The sequence below is a fragment of the Coregonus lavaretus genome (genome assembly GCF_964263955.1).
Source record: "Coregonus lavaretus genome assembly, chromosome: 6".
Lineage (NCBI taxonomy): Eukaryota > Metazoa > Chordata > Actinopteri > Salmoniformes > Salmonidae > Coregonus > Coregonus lavaretus.
The window spans coordinates 55,159,798-55,183,429 of record NC_139993.1 but is presented as its reverse complement, the minus strand read 5'-3'; the positions used below and the strand labels follow the sequence as shown (position 1 = coordinate 55,183,429).

The window sequence follows — 23,632 nt, the reverse complement described above, 5'->3', positions numbered from 1 at the left end:
TACTGTGAGTATTACAAACATTTATTCAAAAAGTGAGAGATACATGTGATAGAAAGTGATGGACCATGGGAAACGTTTGAACGGTTCTTCATATTGACTTATTGCCTAGGATCACAGCAGGCTTATTTGCACTTGGTGACATCCTCATACTTGCACATTGTACAGACAAACCAGCCATGTTAGTTACTTGCTGTTATAAACTATCAATAAAAATTATACTTTCCTCAGATGCACAAATACACCAAACGTCTCAAGGACAGTAGTGTCTAGGTTCTCCTTGGCACTTAATTGGTAATTTAACAATTAAAGTAATTGTCCACGTCTCCCATCTCCACAACCACAGTCTTCAGCTGGGAGTAGTACTCGATGGTCACCTGGCCGTTCTCCCTGCCAAAACCTGCGGAGAAAGAGAAGAGATCAATGAGAACTATATAGGACACATCCCTCTAATGAGGAATATGTCATGTCTTGTTATCCCTGTCCGTCTTGCATGTCTGCCCTCTTGCTTTCTATTTCTGTTGTTATTCCTTCATTTTGTATTACCATTATGGCACTGTTACAACAAAGTCAGATTATTATTCCTTCATTTCATATTACCGTTATGGCATTGTTACAACATCAGATCTGCTGCCATATTTGAACTGATAATATTTGTGAAAATACTGTTTGTGTCCATTTCAGCCATCTATTTTCCTATTGGTTCCTAAGTAGGGTCCTGACAAACCTTAATTACATTGAATGGGTTATTATTAGTATTAATATTATTATTATTATTATTATTATCATGCCATCTCACCAGACTGCTTGTACCCTCCGAAGGGCACCTCCACAGGGCTGATGTTGTAGTTGTTGATGAAGCAGGTTCCAGCCTGCAGGTTCTCAGCCACCCGGTGGGCCCGGGATATATCCCTACAGGGAGCCAAGAACAGGAAGAGAGACTCAGTGTACTAGACTAGTTAGTGGTTCTAGGTCTCCATCTCAATTTCCGCTATTCCTTGCATCTTATTTCCTCGCCTCCTCAACCTAATTGAAGGAAAAAGGAGAGGATGCAAGGCATAGAGGAAAGATTATTGGAGAAGGTTAAATGTGTATGGGTCTGGTACCTGGTGAAGACTCCAGAGGCCAGGCCGAAGGTAGTGTTGTTGGCCCTCTTCAGCACTTCCTCTTCTGTGTCAAAGGGCATCACTGACATTACAGGCCCAAAGATCTCCTCCTTCACACACGTCATGTCATCTCTGCAGTTGTCTATGTTGGAATACATGGATGTGGAGTTACAGTCAATGTGGAGTTAAATATAAAGTTACATACAAAATGTGGAGTTACAGTCATAGCTCCAAATATAGACTGGACAGTCACTACCAGAGTATGTGAGCGGTCGAAAATCCCGCTCATCGCTCACGGCGCACCACGTCCTTTCCAACCGCTCCGCTAAAAACCGCTCCTCGCACACAAGAAATAAAAATGCCGCTCCAAATTCGCTCCGTTCATTAAAATCCCCATTTAACCAACACCCATCTATTTATGTGACTGCCTGGACCTACCATTTGGTTTTGAAGTATTGAAACCAAACCATATGATTTGAATGAAAAGTATTTTAATAAACATGACTATAAGAAGCGCTCATCTTTTCAAATAGGCTACATGTCATATTAAAGAGCATATAAACACTCTATATAGGTCAGGAGCCAGACGGGTAGCCTAAGAAAAATCATTATTTAAGCTATATTATTAGTCTATTATTTCAAGGCTACAACCTACAAATAAATACATTGTGAAGCATTTGCAAGTGTGACACACTAGGCTGGCAGGAACATTATGCGCTCAGCATTTTAACAACATTTCATTGGATTAAATCATTATAGTCTAAATTGCGCATATAGGCTGTGACTTACTTACAATTTAATCAAAATGACATGAAAAATGCCTTATTAGGCTCAGTGCCTTCGAATTCACTTTTAGAAACACGAGTTTGGCCAGAGTATGTGGCTTCAGGCTCATGCGATGGTGCCTGGAGAGCAGGCCAGCAGTGGAGAATACCCACTGGCGATGCTAAACACCCTTCACGTCACTCTTGCCAGGCTGGGCAGGGATGCGGAGTTGTTTTAAAAAAATCAATAGGTAGGCCTAAAGGTTTTTAGGCAAAATAACCCTATCAAAATGGAAAGGTGCTTGAAAGAGGTAATATGTGAGGCCTATTGGGCCAAAATCAATGATAGCCTATTGTATAGACAATAGAACGAAAATGAACTAAACTTTTAAGAGATCTGATTTTTTGTTTATAAATACTTTGCTACAATGACACACACTTAGCTAGCTACCCACCTCGTTCCTTTCTGTTAGCATGTGCACATAGTACACCATCATGCTTTCGGGATATGTGTCTTTTCAGATTCCACAATGATTATTTAGTTGTGGACACTACATCACCACACTCCCGCTCTTGCTCTTGGTCCTCATCTTAGTAAGTCACCTTGATTTTGCACCTGTGTGTTTTATCAGTTTCTTTATGAAAATATTTAGTGAACTCCATGACAGTAGCTAAAGCAAGTGGCTATAGCAGCACAGAAGTAGCCTAGAAATGCATGCTGGGCCGGGCCTGCCCTGAGCTCGTGAAGTGAGCGCTACTGGAGCGGTACTGGAGCGGGCGAGAAGGCCGATGCTCAAGCCTTTGGGAAACTCGCTCCGCGCTCCAGTCAAATTGAGCACGCTCCGCACCTCGTTCCGCTCACATACTCTGGTCACTATACATTGAGTGGATCATATTTGATAATACATCAATCTATGGAACAGTGGTAGATTGGTAAAAACAGGATGTACCACATTAGGGAATAGGCTTGTCACGATACCAACATTTTACAAACGATACGATACCAGGCGATACGATATCAAGTATCACGATACCGAGTGGTGGCCTCGCATCCTGTTCGCCACGGACGCTTGTTCACGTTTTCGAAACGTTCTCCAAAAACCTGTCACTAAAATTCACACTTCTACTCAATAGAACACATTGAATTTATCTTCACACTGTTCAGTGTATAATAGCAGACAGCATAGAATGGCTGCTTTGCTAATATTTGCAAAGGCCTACCTGTGATTTGGCTGTGATCAGTGGAGGCTGCTGAAGGGAGGACAGCTCATAATGGCTGGAACGGCGCAAATAGAATGGCATCAAACACCTAGAAACCATGTATTTGATAACATTCCACAAATTGTGCTCCAGCCATTACCACGAGCCCATCCTCCCCAATTACGGTGCCACAAACCTCCTGTGATTACATGCATAATGATCGGCATGTTATTGTGTCAGTATGGGGAAAACACTGCATGAAACCTTCTTTACTCTTCAGTTAACACAGACACTCTCCTTCCCTCACATGCTCTCTCCCTCACTCTCATAAAGACACACACACACACCACTCTCTCTCCCACAAACACACACTACTCCCTCCCACAAACACACACTACTCCCAACTTTTAAAACGTTAGGCACAAAACAGAATTTAAGGAGCAGCAGAAATAAATCGACTTTTGATATAGTTTAGGCTTACATTAGGCCTATATGAATCTTACCTTTTGAAGCACATCTCATGAGTAGCATACCCTTTCCTTTCTTCCTGTGCCAACACATTTGCCTAGACCTACTGTAACGTTACCAGATTGTTAGCTAGCTAGGTGACATGGAACAACGTTGTTTGTTATCAAACCAATAATTAGCCACCAGATTAGTTTAAAATGGCTCGCGACATGGTTTGTGAAATTATATAAAACGCGCCCGAATCCCGATAGAAAGAAAAAAAGGCATCTCCGGTAATATGTGTCATATTCTTTTTACCGTTTAGGCTTGAGACGAGAGGTTTTCTTTGCTGTAAAGCTGCAAGCATGCCTGTCGTGAAGCGGTATTTTCCCTCTCAGACACTTAGAGGCTGCATGACAGTGAACTTGCAAAGTCTACTCAGACTGGTCCGTGCTCTCTGTTATAACAGGCGATGAAATCATACAATGTATCAACATTGCTGCTTTGCGAGCTGCTCCAATGTAACAAATGTACAAATCTAACAACAGAAGACTCATCAGGGTCTGGGTCTGCATCCCCATCACGGTTAAATTATATATATTTTTTAACTGACGGAGGAATAGACGCGTGTGAAGAGCGGACGGAGAAAAGCAGGTGAGTGAGGGCTGGTAGCAGTGTTGCCAACTCCTCAGTAAGGAAAGTAGCTATTGGCTGTCCTAAAAGTCGCTCAATGACGCCATCGCCTAATTTGCATAATTGGCCATATGCATGTAATTGTGATGGACGCTGTAGGAGAGGAATAAGGTTGTGGGAGAGACAAAAAGTGAGTAAAAAACACCCTAATATGTTTAGAACTACAAATGAACTTTCTTCTGTCGATTCTATGATCAAGATGTGGTTGTCCCACTGGCTATCCTAAGTTGAATGCACCAATTTGTAAGTCGCTCTGGATAAGAGCGTCTGCTAAATGACTTAAATGTAAATGTTAAATATATTCTTGTTTTTTTTTATGTCACAATTCCTACCCTCCTCCTTTATCCGGGCTTGGGACTGGCAAAAATGACCCAAAAGACACTTTGGTGGAGCAACTTAAAAAAATAAATATATGTATACTTTTATTATTATATATTTTTTTTAGTTGAGTTTTGTTAAATTTGGTTTGGTTTTTAACCTTATGTTCCACTTAGGAGCCTACAACAAGTCACAGTAAAACATGAGCATTTTTAACCATAACATTAAAAAAAAAAAATTGTATACAATCTACATTAACAATCTAAATGGACCAAAAAGAGACAATAGAAAAAACTGTCAATGGCAATGTGAGAAAATGATGGTAACTAGTCTGGCCCTAATTCAGGTTAATTGTATTTTTTTCCCAGACCCCCCTCCACACACACACAGGCTGTGCTGGCTCACAGAAAGAGTGGGTCATCGTCATTTTGGTCAAGTCTCTCTATGGCAGGTTCAGCAACTGAGGGAGCTGACTTAAATGAGTAAGCAGCTGATGTGCCAAAAAGCTGCAAAACATTATCAGGCAGCTGGTGCTCATAGCAAGCCTTACCAGACAGCTTCAGTCCATATCGAATGTACAGGATGGAGTTAAGGGTCTGCAAGGACATCCGATTTCTAAGTTTGCTTTATACCACACTCATCTGGCTGAATACTCTCTCGACTTCAGCATTCGAGTGTGGCAAGGACAACACAGACACAACAGCCATGGCAAGTTCTTGAAAGGGGTTGATATCAGCTGCATCCCTGAACTTCCAAATCTCACTCCAGTAGCCCAGTGTGTTTTTTGTCTCATTCCATTTACTAAGATGTATGGCACGCCATTGCTGGACAATCTTGTCTATCTCTGCAGGGGAGTAGCCAAGGAGCTTGGCTGTTTTTTCTATTTCTCCAGGGCTCTTATTGTGCTTTAGAGTTTCCTCCACATTGAAAAATGACATGTACTGCAATGCTTCGATGTTGTCCGGCAGTCTCACCCTCAACTCATTAGTGAGGGAGATGGTGAAGGCTACACACTGCTTTCGGACATTGTTTTCATCCTCAGGCGCAAGGTGGAGCTCAGCTGCCTTTGACTCAAAAAGGTAACCAAGGTACGGTTTGGGAATGATGTATCCATCTATTGGCCCTTTAAGTACATCAACATTTGCCAGTGGATTCAGCACCCTGCTGCTCACAGACTTGATCAGGCTAACCAAGCTGTCAAGTAGCTTAAGAGGATCTACTTGCTCTCCCTCAAAAGCCTTGATGCCCAACTGTACCTCACCCAGCACTGACTTCAAAAAAGTCAGATACAATATGTTTTGAGGATCACTGTACATGGTTATAAAACCTCAGCCATGTAGCAGTGTTCACTGGACTTGGTGACTGCGAAATGCAGCCTAAGCTCCTCCCACTGGTCCAAAATGCATGAAACCGCGGGTTCCATGGAGAGCCAACGTGTGGCAAACACCTTGGTTATCTGTAAAGGTTTCTCCCCAACGTTGATGGTCTCATATATGGCCTTGTAGGCCTCCCTGCGCTTTGGAGACACTGAAAACCAGTTATAAGTCTCTCGTACCAAGTACTCCACACTACGGGGGATGGTGTCATTGGAAGCATGACTTACAGCAAGCTGCAGAGAGTGGCACACACAGCGAATAAGAACCAGATCTTTGAGGTCATACTCCGCCTTCAGCACTTTATGGACCCCATTGTTAATCCCCGTCATAACAGAGGCATTGTCAGTCCATATCCCCAGGAGTTTCTCTTTTTTTAAGACAACACTTCTCGAGGAAAGCCACAACAGCACGTGCTATAGATTTGGAATCTCCTCCCTGCAACTCAACAAGCCCCAGAAATGTTGATACAATTGTCTGCTTGGTGTCACTAAAGTACCTTATCACAACCGCCAGGTACTTAGAAACACTTACATCCGTGGACTCATCGAGGAGGAGGCTGAAACACTGGTCAGCCACATCTGCGACCAACTTTTTCAGAAAGTATGGTGCTAGAACACCATTAATCATTTCTGTGCACTTTGTCCTGTGCATTTTGAAGTGGGTAGCAGCAGTGGAGTCTGAGAAAGCAGCTATACATGCTTCTCCAATGTGATCACATGCCAGCATGGAACAGTGTTCAGTGATAGCTAATGACATGGTGGCCTCAGCCTTTTTTGCAGTTTTTGAAAATGTGTCGCTAGAGGGGTCTGAATCCTCGCTAAATATAGTGACAAAGTCGCTAAGTTGGCAACACTGGATGCGGCTGGCTGGTTTCAGCTGCCACACGTGATATGCGCATGAAAGGGAAGTGGATATTATTGGACCTGCGCATACAAGAGACTAGTGGCTGTTGCTTAGATTCAACTGAAATTATAAACAAAACTGACATTTTATAACAGGTGCCCTTCCGAAAAAAGATTGCAGTCAGTATGCTGAAAATACTGCGTTCAAAATACGTTTTTTTTTTACTGCGGTAATTGTGCAGTGTAACTGCAGTTAAGAGTGCAGTATAACTGCAGTTCAACTGCAGTACGCTGCAGTTATTCTGCAATCACTCTGTCCAAAATACCACAGTCGACTGCAGTTACTGCACTTTTTTTTTGTAAGGGCACCAGCAGTTTCTTTAGATCTGTAGGGCTGAAAAAGTCGATAGTATCATATGAAACGGTACTACAGTATTCTAAAATGTTGGTATCATAAGTATCATGACGTTTTGGTACCGGTATACCGTGCAACACTATTAGGGAGTATGACAATTGGTGTAATTATGATTAAACCAGACTCACCCAGGACACAGGGAGACATGTAGTAACCTCCTTTCAGTTTGGGGTCAATCGGGGTAAATGCATCCCCTCCACAAAGTACCTTTGCTCCCTAAAGGAACAGACAGACAGTCATAGAGAGAGAGACAGACAGACAGAGAGAGAGACAGAGAGAGAGAGAGAGACAGACAGACACACACACAGAGAGAGAGAGAGACATAGAGAGAGAGAGCGAGAGAGACACACACAGAGAGAGAGACACACACACACACAGAGAGAGCGAGAGACACACACAGAGAGAGAGAGACACACACACACACAGAGAGAGCGAGAGACACACACACACAGAGAGAGAGAGAGAGAGAGAGAGAGAGAGAGAGAGAGAGAGAGAGAGAGAGAGAGAGAGAGAGAGAGAGAGAGAGAGATTTGTATTAGGCAAAGGCAGAAAAGCTGAAGTAGTAGAAAAATCGGACAAAAAAATAAACATTGCAGATCACAACATGATGATTTGGGTTAGGTGCAAATTTGGGTTAGGTACAAAATTCAGACAAACAGTAGACTGAAGGCTGGGATAGACATACCCCTAAGGTACCCACTGTCCTGGATGAGGCAGATGTTCAAACAGCAGGGCTGTGTTCAGTAGGAAGAAAACATTGTGAAACAGCGAGGGACTACCGGAATTTGTCTAAGTAGTCTAAGCTGGACACTTGTTCCATTGCCTTGCATTTTGCTTCAGTGTACCCTACTGAACACGACCCAGGCTGCACATTAATTTACTGATACCTCCTTACCTCTTTCTTGGCCTGGCTGACGAAGCCCAGCACCTTGTCCAGGTGTTGCCTGGTGATCAGGGCTCCCATGCGGGTGTCCTCCAGGAGAGGGTCCCCTACTTGGATGGCCTTGGTCCTCTTAACCACCTCCTCCAGGAACTCAGGCATGATCTCCCTCTGCACGTACACCCGCGTCCCGTTACAGCACACCTAAACAGGGAGACCATAGGTAGGTGGTTGGTCAAGAAAGTTGCATTTCAACTGCTGTTAACATGATAGTAAGACAATAGAGTTCAACTCAATAGAAACCAAGAGTGGGAAAAGATACATTATCACAAGTTTAAAGGGTAAAGAAAGCCAAGCTTAACATATGCTTGAATCAAGGTCAGAAACAATATCCATGCATGGAGAAGGTAATACAGTCATACTGTATTACTGTACATACTACATCAGGGATGGGCAACTAGCAGCCCGCACGCGGGCATCAATAAAACATGTTTTTGGAACTCAGTCGGGACTCAACTTATGTGGAGAGTTAGAATAGTAGCATACACAAGGTGCAATTTAGAAATTTGGTTGTGCATCAGCAGTTTCTCGTTATGTCAGTCACTAACCATGTTTCCATCCAGTTTTTATACGAGTAAAATCACTGTATAAAAATACAATCATGACAGCTGTCATGGAAACGGGTAGTTTCAGTACAATTTTATAAATGCTGACAGATTAATTTGTTCGTACTATCTTTTTGTGTCGTTAAAATTAGTTATGCGAGAAATGGTGGTGAAAACGCCTTTATATGTGCAAATATTGATATAATAAGCATTATATCGAAGTAAACTTGGAGTCACGCAATGATATGGTGTGTGGTCCTCCCACTATGACTCGAGAAACCATGCAGTTTATTAGGCTACAGATGAAATAAATTATGAACTTCACAGGGTGGTGAAAGTGCACGGTGACCTTGATGCTCCTTTCCAATAAATATTGAGAGTATTATTCTGGTGACATGATGATTGATGCTTGACTGCTGTTTGACAAATAAAAATATTCTGGCTCTTATCCATAATAATCTCATCATGTAGACTAGCCTACCCGCACTGTATCTGCGAGCTGTTGGCTAGAGTGCACGTACCAAGACCAGAGGAGGCACATTTGCTATTCAACGCAACAGTTTGTGACAAAACTAATCGGTAGAGTTGAAAATGCGATTGAAACACATTGAACTTTATTCGGTACATGAAAACTAAAGCGAATAAGTACAATTTGTGTGCACTACGTCATCACCCACTGACTTTTATCCACAACAAGTCCATTTGGTGGAAACACACCACTGGTGGGAAAATGTGGATATTTTCTTCATGCGAATATTCTAAAATCTGCATAAAGATCTTTCGCCAATTGGAAGGAAACCTAACTATTGACAGTCAATTAGCCCATGTCAGCTAAAATTATGGAAAGATTGGTAAATTAGCTGGCTAGATTATCTAAACTTGTAGTAATCATGGTCGAATTACCGACCGGGTGGCTCCCATTGATTTTGTTAGTCACTCTCACTCAGATATCACATTAGAAAACTGCTAACATTTCTCTCCACCCCTATGACAAAATGTGTAGAATTGCAGGAAATTAGCTGTAAAACTGCTAATTATTCTCTCCACCCCATAGCTAAATTTGTAGAATTGCAAGAAATAACTATGAAACTTCAAATTTGTCTCTCCACTGCATATGTGGGTATGGATGTGGGCTAGCAGACCCGCGAGCCACTGCGGTCCTTCATGATGAGTTCTGATTTTTAATGGCCCCCGCACCCATTAAAGTTGCCTATCCCTGTACTATATGTAGTGTTTTCCACAAGTCCCAAAGTTTTTTTGCAGATCGACCAATATTTTGGTTGCCTCTGGTAAATTCAACCAACTTCTATGCCTGTGCGCTTCTACAAATGTATCTTTCTGCACTTCACTCACAATGCCCACAACACTGATGCTGCGGTCTCAAATCAAATCAAATGTTATTTACCACATGCGCCGAATACAATGCTTACTTACAGTGGGGAAAAAAGTATTTAGTCAGCCACCAATTGTGCAAGTTCTCTCACTTAAAAAGATGAGAGAGGCCTGTAATTTTCATCATAGGTACACGTCAACTATGACAGACAAATTGAGGAAAAAAATCCAGAAAATCACATTGTAGGATTTTTAATGAATTTATTTGCAAATTATGGTGGAAAATAAGTATTTGGTCACCTACAAACAAGCAAGATTTCTGGCTCTCACAGACCTGTAACTTCTTCTTTAAGAGGCTCCTCTGTCCTCCACTCGTTACCTGTATTAATGGCACCTGTTTGAACTTGTTATCAGTATAAAAGACACCTGTCCACAACCTCAAACAGTCACACTCCAAACTACACTATGGCCAAGACCAAAGCGCTGTCAAAGGACACCAGAAACAAAATTGTAGACCTGCACCAGGCTGGGAAGACTGAATCTGCAATAGGTAAGCAGCTTGGTTTGAAGAAATCAACTGTGGGAGCAATTATTAGGAAATGGAAGACATACAAGACCACTGATAATCTCCCTCGATCTGGGGCTCCACGCAAGATCTCACCCCGTGGGGTCAAAATGATCACAAGAACGGTGAGCAAAGATCCCAGAACCACACGGGGGGACCTAGTGAATGACCTGCAGAGAGCTGGGACCAAAGTAACAAAGCCTACCATCAGTAACACACTACGCCGCCAGGGACTCAAATCCTGCAGTGCCAGACGTGTCCCCCTGCTTAAGCCAGTACATGTCCAGGCCCGTCTGAAGTTTGCTAGAGTGCATTTGGATGATCCAGAAGAGGATTGGGAGAATGTCATATGGTCAGATGAAACCAAAATATAACTTTTTGGTAAAAGCTCAACTCGTCGTGTTTGGAGGACAAAGAATGCTGAGTTGCATCCAAAGAACACCATACCTACTGTGAAGCATGGGGGAGGAAACATCATGCTTTGGGGCTGTTTTTCTGCAAAGGGACCAGGACGACTGATCCGTGTAAAGGAAAGAATGAATGGGGCCATGTATCGTGAGATTTTGAGTAGAAACCTCCTTCCATCAGCAAGGGCATTGAAGATGAAACGTGGCTGGGTCTTTCAGCATGACAATGATCCCAAACACACCGCCCGGGCAACAAAGGAGTGGCTTCGTAAGAAGCATTTCAAGGTCCTGAAGTGGCCTAGCCAGTCTCCAGATCTCAACCCCATAGTAAATCTTTGGAGGGAGTTGAAAGTCCGTGTTGCCCAGCGACAGCCCCAAAACATCACTGCTCTAGAGGAGATATGCATGGAGGAATGGGCCAAAATACCAGCAACAGTGTGTGAAAACCTTGTGAAGACTTACAGAAAACGTTTGACCTGTGTCATTGCCAACAAAGGGTATATAACAAAGTATTGAGAAACTTTTGTTATTGACCAAATACTTATTTTCCACCATAATTTGCAAATAAATTCATAAAAAATCCTACAATGTGATTTTCTGGAGATTTTTTTCTTCTCATTTTGTCTGTCATAGTTGACGTGTACCTATGATGAAAATTACAGGCCTCTCTCATCTTTTTAAGTGGGAGAACTTGCACAATTGGTGGCTGACTAAATACTTTTTTCCCCCACTGTACAAGCCCTTAACCAACAATGCAGTTTTAAGAAAAATAAGTGTTAAGTAAAAAATAGATAAGTAAAAAATAAAAATAACAAATTGGCACTGGCACAAGGTAGTTATTTGCATAGACATAATAAATCATTCTTATTTCTATGTTTCCTTGTGTAATTAGCTACCAGCTATTAAACAAAACGGCAGAAAGACTTTGAAAATAGCAGATTTTTTTGTTGTTGCTATATATCACAGTTTTCAATTCGCACATCTATTTTTAGCCGCATATGCATGTAAAATGGTCGCACCGTAGAGCCCTGAAATTCACTCAGAGACAATAAAGAAGCATAATCTCCACCTCCGTGTAAAGAAATTCTGCAACCAACCACAGCGCACACAAATCACAGTGCCCACAGGAGGCGGGACAGACAGCAGACTGTCAAACCAGCAGTGGCCTGTCCTATCAATAGATCGCTAGAAGATGCACATCATTCATTCTAGCGGGGGGAGAGGGCTTGGCTTACTTTTTTTTCTGACTAGCGAATTGAAAAGTAGCGTAGTTAATTTAAGTGGAAACAGTAGCCGGCTGAAAATGAGTCTGTAATCGGCTGTTTAGCCGACTGCTGGCGCTACTGGAAAACACTGTACATCAATACAGGCAATGGTATTAGGCCATTAAGTAAGAAGTCAGTCAGCATTGAAAGTAAGAAGTCGGTTAGCATTGAGCTCACCTCTCCCTGAGTCAGGAAGTTAGCCATGAGCGCCCCCCTCACTGCGTTCTCCAGCTCACAGTCCTTAAAGATGATGAGGGGTGATTTCCCTCCCAGCTCCAGAGTCACCTGCTTCACCGTCTTCGCAGACATCTCCATGATCTGAAAGGAAGAGAGAACATGATAGGAAGAAAGGTCCAATTAGCCAATGAGAGCTGAGATGACTGAATACTGATCAATAATATTGTTAAAAGGTATGGCCATGGGAATAGTACTTCCCAAATGAGTGTTTCATGAACAAGTCTTGTCTGACAGATGTTTTAGACAATTGCAGCACTACACTGCCTCCTACTGACCAATATTATATATAGTACAATAAATAACTACCTCTAGATGGCAGTGTTGTCCATAACATTGATCGTGGTGATTGTCAACGAATATGAGTCACAAATCAAATACAATTTTCTTTATCACATGCACCGAATACAACAGGTGTAGACATTTTACATTTACATTTTAGTCATTTAGCAGACGCTCTTATCCAGAGCGACTTACAGTTAGTAGACCTTACCGTGAATTGCTTACTTACAAGCCCTTAACCAACAATGCAGTTTTAAGAAAATAAATATTTACAAAATAAACAAAAGTTTGAAAAAGTAACACAATTAAATAACAATAACGAGGCTATATACAGGAGGTATCCGTACCGAGTCAATGTGCAGGGGTACAGGTTAGTTGAGGTAATTGAGGTAATATGTACATGTAGGTAGGGGTAAAGTGACTATGCATAGATAATAAACAGTGAGTAGCAGCAATGCAAATAGTCCGGGTAGCCATTTGATTCATTGTTCAGCAGTCTTATCATTGATGAACAGAGAAGCAATTCAGGTTTCTCAAGTTACTCTCGTTATCAATAGACCCAGAGAGGTCAATTACTGGCAGTGAGTTGCAGTGAGACTGTGAGATTATGAACATGGAGGTGATTGAAGACTTGCCATGACAATAATTTAGGGTTGTATTCATTAGAGCACACAGTGGCAAAATCTTTTGCAACGGCAAACTAAAACGAGCATTTCTTATTGGACTAGTTCAGGTAGTCCCTCCCTGTTTCAGTCCATTTTCTTATTTTTGGTGCCTAATGACTACCACCTTGGTAAACACCCAATAAAGTATTTTGTTTCAGTCTGTACCTTCTTCCCAGTGGGGACACTGCCAGTGAAGGACACCTTAGCCACGCCGGGGTGATTACAGAGCAGGGTGCCAGTCTCCGCCCCACCCTGCACCACGTTGAAGAGCCCATCAGGTACCCCAGCCTCTTTGTAGATCTCAGCCAGAATCACAGCGGTCACAGGGGTGAAAGGAGAAGGTTTGAACACCATGGCGTTACCTGGGGAGCAAGAGAGACACAGCAGGAAAAAAATTAATACTTAGTTTCACTCGCAGTACAATCTGTTTCTAAAAGACATGTCCAAAATCTACTATTCCTCTTCGTATGCATGGTTAATTCAAATTTCCATGAAGAAGAATAACGGATACATTCATTATACTAAATAATGAAATATGTATTGATTAGTTTTAAGTTATCTAATCATAACTGAAATGTGAAGCAAAAAAACATTCCACAGTGTGATGGTAATGCATGAACGCTGGAGGTCATGGTAAACGTACCACAGGCCAGGGCAGGAGCAGACTTCCAACAGGCGATCTGGAAGGGGTAGTTCCAGGCCCCGATGCCCACACATACCCCCAGGGCCTCCCGTCTGGTGTAAGCAAAGGATCCTCTGGGCAGTTGGATGTGCTGGCCTGAGGTAAATGAATGGTAAACTGTAACATTGCTATGAGTGCTATTGCAAATATATTGTAGTGTGATTCATTATTAGGGTGCAACAAAATTGTCTATGTGTTATGCATAATTCGGTATAAGCTAAAAACCTGTCACTAAGCCCATAAGCATAAAAGACAAAGAAAAGTGAAGCATACGTCATTTAAAGAGAAGATAATAATTGGGCCTATAATAATACAATGTGTATGTGTTTGAGAACCACAATAGCATATGATGGTACTGGGTCAAAATAATTTTGTTTATACATGTCTTCTACAGAGTGTGTTCCCACCTGCCAGTGTGCCAGCAATGCCAGCGTAGTACTCTAAGGCCTGCCAGGAAACATCAATGTCCACCTGGGCCTCTGTGATAGACTTCCCATTGTTGATCACCTCCAACTTGGCAATGTTGTCTCTTCTCTCCTGTTAACAGCATTGGGAATAGATCAATAGATTGGGAATAGTGGTCGTTTGTAGCTAAGTTGGTAGAGCAATGCGCTTATAATGCCAGGGTAGTGGGTTTGATTCCCAGGACCACCCATTTTTGAATAAAAGTGTCTGCTAAATGACATATATTATTAGTATATTATTATTATAGATCAGTGTGTTCGCAATACAAAGAGTTGTGGGTGCAAACCTATACTGTATGTAACCTATTGAGGGCCATTTAAGAAAACAAGGGAAAGTAATGTTGAAAGAACTGAATCGTAATGCTACAGAGAGGATCAAATAAAGAAATATGAGTAGATAAAATAACATGTAACAGTGGTCATGAAATGTACAAAGTTTGATATTGTGCACACTGTAAACCCCAAGGCATTTTCTACTCAAATACAGTGGGGGAAAAAAGTATTTAGTCAGCCACAAATTGCGCAAGTTCTCCCACTTAAAAAGATGAGAGAGGCCTGTAATTTTCATCATAGGTACACGTCAACTATGACAGACAAATTGAGAGAAAAAAAATCCAGAAAATCACATCGTAGGATTTTTTATGAATTTATTTGCAAATTATGGTGGAAAATAAGTATTTGGTCACCTACAAACAAGCAAGATTTCTGGCTTTCACAGACCTGTAACTTCTTCTTTAAGAGGCTCCTCTGTCCTTCACTCGTTACCTGTATTAATGGCACCTATTTGAACTTGTTATCAGTATAAAAGACACCTGTCCACAACCTCAAACAGTTCCACTCCAAACTCCACTATGGCCAAGACCAAAGAGCTGTCAAAGGACACCAGAAACAAAATTGTAGACCTGCACCAGGCTGGGAAGACTGAATCTGCAATAGGTAAGCAGCTTGGTTTGAAGAAATCAACTGTGGGAGCAATTATTAGGAAATGGAAGACATACAAGACCACTGATAATCTCCCTCGATCTGGGGCTCCCCGCAAGATCTCACCCTGTGGGGTCAAAATGATCACAAGAACGGTGAGCAAAAATCCCAGAACCACACGGGGGGACCTAGTGAATGACCTGCAGAGAGCTGGGACCAAAGTAACAAAGCCTACCATCAGTAACACACTACGCCGCCAGGGACTCAAATCCTGCAGTGCCAGATGTGTCCCCCTGCTTAAGCCAGTACATGTCCAGGCCCGTCTGAAGTTTGCTAGAGTGCATTTGGATGATCCAGAAGAGGATTGGGAGTTTGTCATATGGTCAGATGAAACCAAAATAGAACTTTTTGGTAAAAACTCAACTCGTCGTGTTTGGAGGACAAAGAATGCTGAGTTGCATCCAAAGAACACCATACCTACTGTGAAGCATGTGGGTGGAAACATCATGCTTTGGGGCTGTTTTTCTGCAAAGGGACCAGGACGACTGATCCGTGTAAAGGAAAGAATGAATGGGGCCATGTATCGTGAGATTTTGAGTAGAAACCTCCTTCCATCAGCAAGGGCATTGAAGATGAAACGTGGCTGGGTCTTTCAGCATGACAATGATCCCAAACACACCGCCCGGGCAACGAAGGAGTGGCTTCGTAAGAAGCATTTCAAGGTCCTGGAGTGGCCTAGCCAGTCTCCAGATCTCAACCCCATAGAAAATCTTGGAGGGAGTTGAAAGTCTGTGTTGCCCAGCGACAGCCCCAAAACATCACTGTTCTAGAGGAGATCTGCATGGAGGAATGGGCCAAAATACCAGCAACAGTGTGTGAAAACCTTGTGAAGACTTACAGAAAACGTTTGACCTGTGTCATTGCCAACAAAGGGTATATAACAAAGTATTGAGAAACTTTAGTTTATTGGTGGACTTATTTTCCACCATAATTTGGAAATAAATTCATTAAAAATCCTACAATGTGATTTTCTGGATTTTGTTTTTCTCATTTTGTCTGTCATAGTTGACGTGTACCTATGATGAAAATTACAGGCCTCTCTCATCTTTTTAAGTGGGAGAACTTGCACAATTGGTGGCTGACTAAATACTTTTTTCCCCTACTGTACTTCTAATAAGTTGAACTGCGTCAATGAAAAGTCATTATTACTTAAAATGTTTATGTGGTACTGACTCAAAACTAAATGAGAATTCACAACTACATTTTTTATGACAATAAATTAACTTTTTACCAAGCATGCTCTACTGCAGGTAGACTTTTTGGAATTGTTTTTAATATTTGTGTTTATGTATGTACATTGACTGATCGATTGATTCATCTTATGCTACACAAAGATAAAAAAATAAATAATTCTAAACGAATCAAATTATTTATTTAGATTTTTTGCACCCATTACTGAAATGGTTGTTCCAGTTTAAATGGTTTAGGTAGTCTCCTCACACTGTTCCTAACCCTGGCAGTCGTTTTGAATGCAGGTCGCAGGTGAGTAAAAAGTCTAACTGTTGGATATCCTAACTCTAGCTGGATTTCAATAGGAATTACACATCACTTTGCAAGCCAGCATAATGTGATTTGCAGGTAGGGTTGCAAAATGTTGGTACATTTCCCAGGTTTTCCAGAAATCCCGGTAAGAAGATTCCTGGACATCCTCCATAATTTTTTTTAATCAGGGAATTTTGGGGAAAGTTACCGGCATTTTGCCACCCTACTTGCAGGTCTGATGTGGCCTCTAAACCAAGAGTTTCAGGCTACTGTATTAGGGTAAAGCTAAGCCTCAAAATAACGCCTCATGAGATATGTAATGTATTGTCCTAAAGAGTTTTATTATAATTATAATATTCACCTAGGAACTCACTTGGTGAAGGCCACAGGACTGAACATGAACGAATTCAACAACTATGTCTCTGTTACAAAAAAATACAGTCATGGATGGTAACTCTACAATTCCTCGAAAAGGCAAAGCACTTTTGTCACGCTCGCTTACAGACGGGACGGACCAAGGCGCAGCGTGATATGCGTACATGTTTATTTAATATCAAACACAACGACAAAATAACAAACAAAACGAAACGTGAAGTCCAAGGCAGCACAACATACCTTAACACGGAACAAGATCCCACAACCCACTAGTGCCAATAGGCTACCTAAGTATGGTCCCCAATCAGAGACAACGAGCGACAGCTGCCTCTGATTGGGAACCACACCGGCCAACATAGATCTAGACGATCTAAACCTAGAAAATACAACATTGAACATACCACACAGAAAATACACACCCTGACTCAACAAATACGAGTCCCCAGAGTCAGGGCGTGACAGTACCCCCCCCCCCCCAAAGGTGCGGACTCCGACCGCACAACATAAACATAACAGGGTAGGGGCCGGGTGGGCATTCCGCCTCTGAGGCGGATCCGGCTCAGGGCGTGACGACCACTTACTCTCCGCCTCCCTGTTGCGCCCCTGGTCTGGTCTGGACCTTGGCGCGCTGCTTCCCCTCTCCTTCCTCCCACGAAGTACCAAGCCCTGTCTGGACCCTGGTGTGGGAGACCCCGAACCTGGAGAGGGGCTGACGTCTGGGTCTGGACTGGAGCCGCTGACCGGAGCTGGACCGGGCACCGGTGGAGCGGACTACACAGGCTCCGGACTGGAGCCGCTGTCCGGATCTGGACTAAACCCCGGTGGAGCGGACTACTCTGGCTCCGGAGTGGAGCAGCTGACCGGAGCTGGATCAGGCACCGGTGGAACGGACTGCACAGGCTCCGGACTGGAGCCGCTGACCAGAGCTGGACTGGGCACCGGTGGAGCAGACTGCTCTGGCTCTGGAGTGGAGCCGCTGACCGGATCTGGACTAAACCCCGGTGGAGCGGACTACTCTGGCTCCGGAGTGGAGCAGCTGACCGGAGCTGGATCAGGCACCGGTGGAGCGGATTGCTCTGGCTCCGGAGTGGAGCAGCTGACCGGATCTGGACTAAACCCCGGTGGAGCGGACTACTCTGGCTCCGGAGTGGAGCAGCTGACCGGTGCCGGACCAGGCACCGGTGGAACAGGCACGGGCCGTGCCGGACTGGACACACGCACCACTGGCTTGGTGCGGGGAGCAGGAACGGGCCGGACCGGGCTGGCGACGCGCACCACTGGCTTGGTGCGGGGAGCAGGAACGGGCCGTACCGGACTGGCGACGCGCACCACTGGCCTGGTGCGGGGAGCAGGAACGGGCCGTACCGGACTGGCGACGCACACCACTGGCCTGGTGCGGGGAGCAGGAACAGGCCGGGCTGGCGACGCGCACCACTGGCTTGGTGCGAGGGGCAGGAACAGGCCGGGCTGGCGACGCGCACCACTGGCTTGGTGCGGGGGGCAGGAACAGGCCGGGCCGGGCTGGCGACGCACACCACTGGCTTGGTGCGGTGGGCAGGAACAGGCCGGACCGGGCTGGCGACGTGCACCACTGACTTGGTGCGAGGGGCAGCAACAGGCCGGGCCGGGCTGGCGACGCGCACCACTGGCTTGGTGCGGGGAGCAGGAACGGGCCGTACCGGACTGGCGACGCGCACCACTGGCCTGGTGCGGGGAGCAGGAACGGGCCGGACCGGGCTGGCGACGCGCACCACTGGCTTGGTGCGGGGAGCAGGAACGGGCCGTACCGGACTGGCGACGCGCACCACTGGCCTGGTGCGGGGAGCAGGAACGGGCCGTACCGGACTGGCGATGCACACCACTGGCCTGGTGCGGGGAGCAGGAACAGGCCGGGCTGGCGACGCGCACCACTGGCTTGGTGCGAGGGGCAGGAACAGGCCGGGCTGGCGACGCGCACCACTGGCTTGGTGCGGGGGGCAGGAACAGGCCGGGCCGGGCTGGCGACGCACACCACTGGCTTGGTGCGGGGGGCAGGAACAGGCCGGACCGGGCTGGCGACGCGCACCACTGCCTTGGTGCGAGGTGCAGGAACCGGCCGGACCGGGCTGGCGACGTGCACCACTGACTTGGTGCGAGGGGCAGCAACAGGCCGGGCCGGGCTGGCGACGCGCACCACTGGCTTGGTGCGAGGGGCAGGAACAGGCCGGGCCGTACTGGGAACACGCACCACTGGCTTAGTGCGGGAAGCAGGAACGGGCCGGACCGGACTGGCGACGCGCACCACTGCCTTGGTGCGAGGGGCAGGAACAGGCCGGACCGGGCTGGCGACGTGCACCACTGACTTGGTGCGAGGGGCAGCAACAGGCCGGGCCGGGCTGGCGACGCGCACCACTGGCTTGGTGCGAGGGGCAGGAACAGGCCGGGCCGTACTGGGAACACGCACCACTGGCTTAGTGCGGGAAGCAGGAACGGGCCGGTCCGGACTGGCGACACGCACCACTTTCTTGGTGCGAGGAGCAGGAACGGGCCGGACCGGACTGGCGACACGCACCACTTTCTTGGTGCGAGGAGCGGGACTGGGTTCCTTTATTAACCCCCGCTCCTTCTGCTGCCTAACCAGCTCCTCTCGCCGTGCCTCTACACTTTCCTTCTCCCTTATAGCCTCCTGTAGCGCCTCCCTCTGACCGAATAACTCCTGCTCTCTCTGAACCAATAGCCCCCGTAACATGGTGGCCTCCTAACCTGCAGATCCGCCCTTTAACGGCCTCCTGCTGCCTCGTCGTCCACACCGTGTGCCCCCCCCAAAATTTTTTTTTATTGGGGTTGCCTCTCGGGTCTCCGTCGTCGGCACTGTTGGCGCCGTTTCTCCTCTCCTACCAGGGCATCCTCCTTCATCGCCTTCCGGTAACGGACGGCCTCCTCCCCCGTAATTCTCCCCCAACCGAGGAGGACATCTACTAATGTAACCTCCTGTTGAATTCCCAGCGTTTGCTCCTGAACACGCTGCTTGGTCCTAGTTTGGTGGGATCTTCTGTCACGCTCGTTTACAGACGGGACGGACCAAGGCGCAGCGTGATATGCGTACATGTTTATTAAATATCAAACACAACGACAAAATAACAAACAAAACGAAACGTGAAGTCCAAGGCAGCACAACACAACCTACCTTAACACGGAACAAGATCCCACAACCCACTAGTGCCAATAGGCTACCTAAGTATTGTCCCCAATCAGAGACAAAGAGCGACAGCTGCCTCTGATTGGGAACCACACCGGCCAACATAGATCTAGATGATCTAGATCTAAACCTAGAAAATACAACATTGAACATAGCACACAGAAAATACACACCCTGACTCAACAAATACGAGTCCCCAGAGTCAGGACGTGACAACTTTGGGAAATTATATTGGAGGTGTGGCTTAGTAGGGGTATTACAAAATTGTTTCAAGCTGACAACTGAAATCTGGACCCCATACAGGGTCACAGTGACTATCAGTTTGAGTAATGACTATAAAATCACTTTAAGTAACTGTACTCATATATTAAGTGCAACGGGTTTCTTCAAAGGTTTTACAGTGTACTATGCCTGTGCAGTTAATAAATAACTAGGATTGCACATTCACAACCATGTTCATAAGACTCCTGAACATCTAATCCCCCCCCCCCCCCCCCCCCCCCCCCCTTTACGCTGCTGCTACTCTCTGTTTATTATCTATGCATATTCACACTTTAATAACTCTACCTACATGTACATATTACCTCAATTACCTCGACTAACCGGTGCCCCCGCACATTGACTCGGTACCGGTACCCCCTGCATATAGCCTCGCTAGTGTTATTTTTACTGCTGCTCTTTAATTATTTGTTACTTTTATTTCGTATTATTTTATATTGTATTTTTTTGTGATTTTTTGGGGGTATTCTTTCTTAAAACTGATTTGTTGGTTAAGGGCTTGTAAGTAAGCATTTCACTGTAAGGTCTACCTACACCTGTTGTATTCGGCGCATGTGACAAATTTGATTTGATTTGTAACATTTTCAAAACTTTCCTGGCACTGTTCCCGGAAACCTTTAAAGGAACTTCAGTTCCCCACTAATATTTGGGATGATGTGTCACAACAAGGTTGTTCAAATCAGCAATTTATGTCCTGCAATCACTTGCAAAGGCTCCTTGGTACTGAGTTAACACAACTCGACACAAAGGGCCTCAGATTCATTAAATGTGACTTCACACCACTGCTGTACACTGTAAAGAGGTATGGAATGTAATGCATTCAGGAAATGTCCTTGAAATTATTTAAAGAGAAATATAATTTCTCTGTTCAGTAGCTTATAATCTAATTCTAACAGCAATGTTATGCAAGCATTATGCAGCATTCTGCTCACATGACATGTCTCATGAAAATGTCTCACCCTGATGATGCGAGCAGCCTCCAGCATGACTCGGGCCCTCTCCATGCCTGTCATCTTACTCCACTTTAGGTAGGCAGCATGCGCACTCTGGATGGCCTGGTCCACCTCCTCTTTCCCACATGGAAACATGTCACATAGCTTCCGACCTGCAGACACCAGAGGAAAAATACAAATAAACACTTCATGACCATAAACATCTAACTGGCAAACAGAATCCATGGGATTCTTGGGGGGCATATTGTAAATTGGTCAGTGAACTCTTGCCGACCCCAAAGAGTGAGGTAATAATACTCCAATGGAAACTAAACAACATACAAGGTCAGTGAACCTTGACCCTTACATTCCAGACACTGGTCAACTAGGACATCTATGTCTGGTCAACTGTGCACTGAGATACCTGTTTACTACAACACTAACACAGTAATGTATTGAAAAACATTCAATACATCTGAGATATAGGCCTACAGCTCTATTACATCAGAATGCCTACTAGTAAAAGCACTTCACTGTTAGTCCACACCTGTTGTTTACGAAGCATGTGACGAATAACATTTGATTTGATTTAGTAAACGGTATAATGTATGTAGTATGCTACAAACCAGTTGCAGGTTCGTGGACGGGCTCCGCGTTTTTCCCATCCTTGGGTTTAACTCTGCACCCGCCCCAGAAATTTAGGTGGTCTGTCACCACGACCTGTCCCGTGGAGGCACCGGGCATAGACTCTAGAAGCTGGGCCATGTTCGATTGTGTCCAACTGCGTGTGAATCACCTGTAGGACCCAAATAAAATAGGAGTGATCAGACTGCAACAGTTTTAATATGCAAGCGTTTCGGCAGTTTCAGGCAAACCATAGCGCATTGGCATAATATTTAGCTAGCTAAATATGTATCTACGTGCATGTACTTTTACTAATTTAGTTAGCATGCATGCATATTTGCAGAAGAAAACGTCCTCCAGACAGCCAGCAACACTATAAACACATCCCTACACAATGCAGCAAAAACGCATGCTACAGGCCTAGCCTAGAAGCGAGCTAAACCGAATCATTCTGCATATTTACTCAAAATTACACTGCTTTAATAATTTGACTGTTCCTACCGTCGTCTGTTCAGTAAATCGAAGCTTTCGCCCTGATTTGGATTTGACGTTTTATTGATCAGACGCACTTCGCCCCTCGTAAACAGTGACTGTGTGGAAATACTGTATGACCGCAGGTCAAATTTTCAGCAATTGCACAATATGGGTGGGATTAGTTTCAGGGTGTCTGATAGTTTGCCTTTAACATTTACATGGACTGTATCATCCGGATCCTTCAGCATTTGAAATAAGTGTTTCGACGTTTATGCTAAAACCTGGGCAATTGAGTTGGCCCCTTACATTACAGTTTACATTTTTTTTTTAGCAGTTTAGGTCATGAGGACGCAACTGTCAACAGCCGGGTCATTCCGATGATGTGGTGCCATTTGGACTTCAACATCTTTGGAAGAAAAAAATAATAAATATATAAATCAGAAAAAGGACATGTTTGACTTTCAGAAAAACATATTGGTCAAACTCAGGCACTTAAACTGTTTGGGGGCGTAATCCTAACAGGGTGGACATTTTGAACCTAAATAAGCCATAGCTATGTGAGTGAGCAAGATTGAGCTAGCATTATGGTGAACACTTGAACTGGATTTTAACTGCTCTATCAAACATATTTTAACATTTTGCATTTTCTCTATAATTTAGCCTAACAGGGTGGACATTTATGAGTGGGACATACAGACTAAGAACATGAAACATGGACAAATAGATATAACTGAGTGTTTATATTTATGTAGCTTTGCACCATAGATT

The 23,632-nt window shown here is 44.6% G+C and overlaps 1 protein-coding gene across 1 annotated transcript; it reads right to left on the bottom strand.

Annotated features, from left to right (window-relative positions):
• Positions 1 to 23,032, bottom strand: aldh9a1a.1 (aldehyde dehydrogenase 9 family, member A1a, tandem duplicate 1). Its single transcript, XM_084164322.1, has 12 exons — positions 22,892 to 23,032; positions 22,393 to 22,562; positions 21,794 to 21,939; positions 14,483 to 14,612; positions 14,037 to 14,171; positions 13,559 to 13,755; positions 12,390 to 12,530; positions 8,054 to 8,242; positions 7,287 to 7,374; positions 1,104 to 1,245; positions 797 to 909; positions 1 to 397 (listed from the first exon to the last, which is right to left on the bottom strand). The coding sequence occupies exons 2-12, from the start codon at positions 22,529 to 22,531 to the stop codon at positions 297 to 299; spliced, it is 1,521 nt and encodes a 506-aa protein (XP_084020448.1). The 5' UTR covers positions 22,532 to 22,562; positions 22,892 to 23,032; the 3' UTR covers positions 1 to 296.
• Between the last annotated feature and the right edge of the window lie 600 nt (positions 23,033 to 23,632).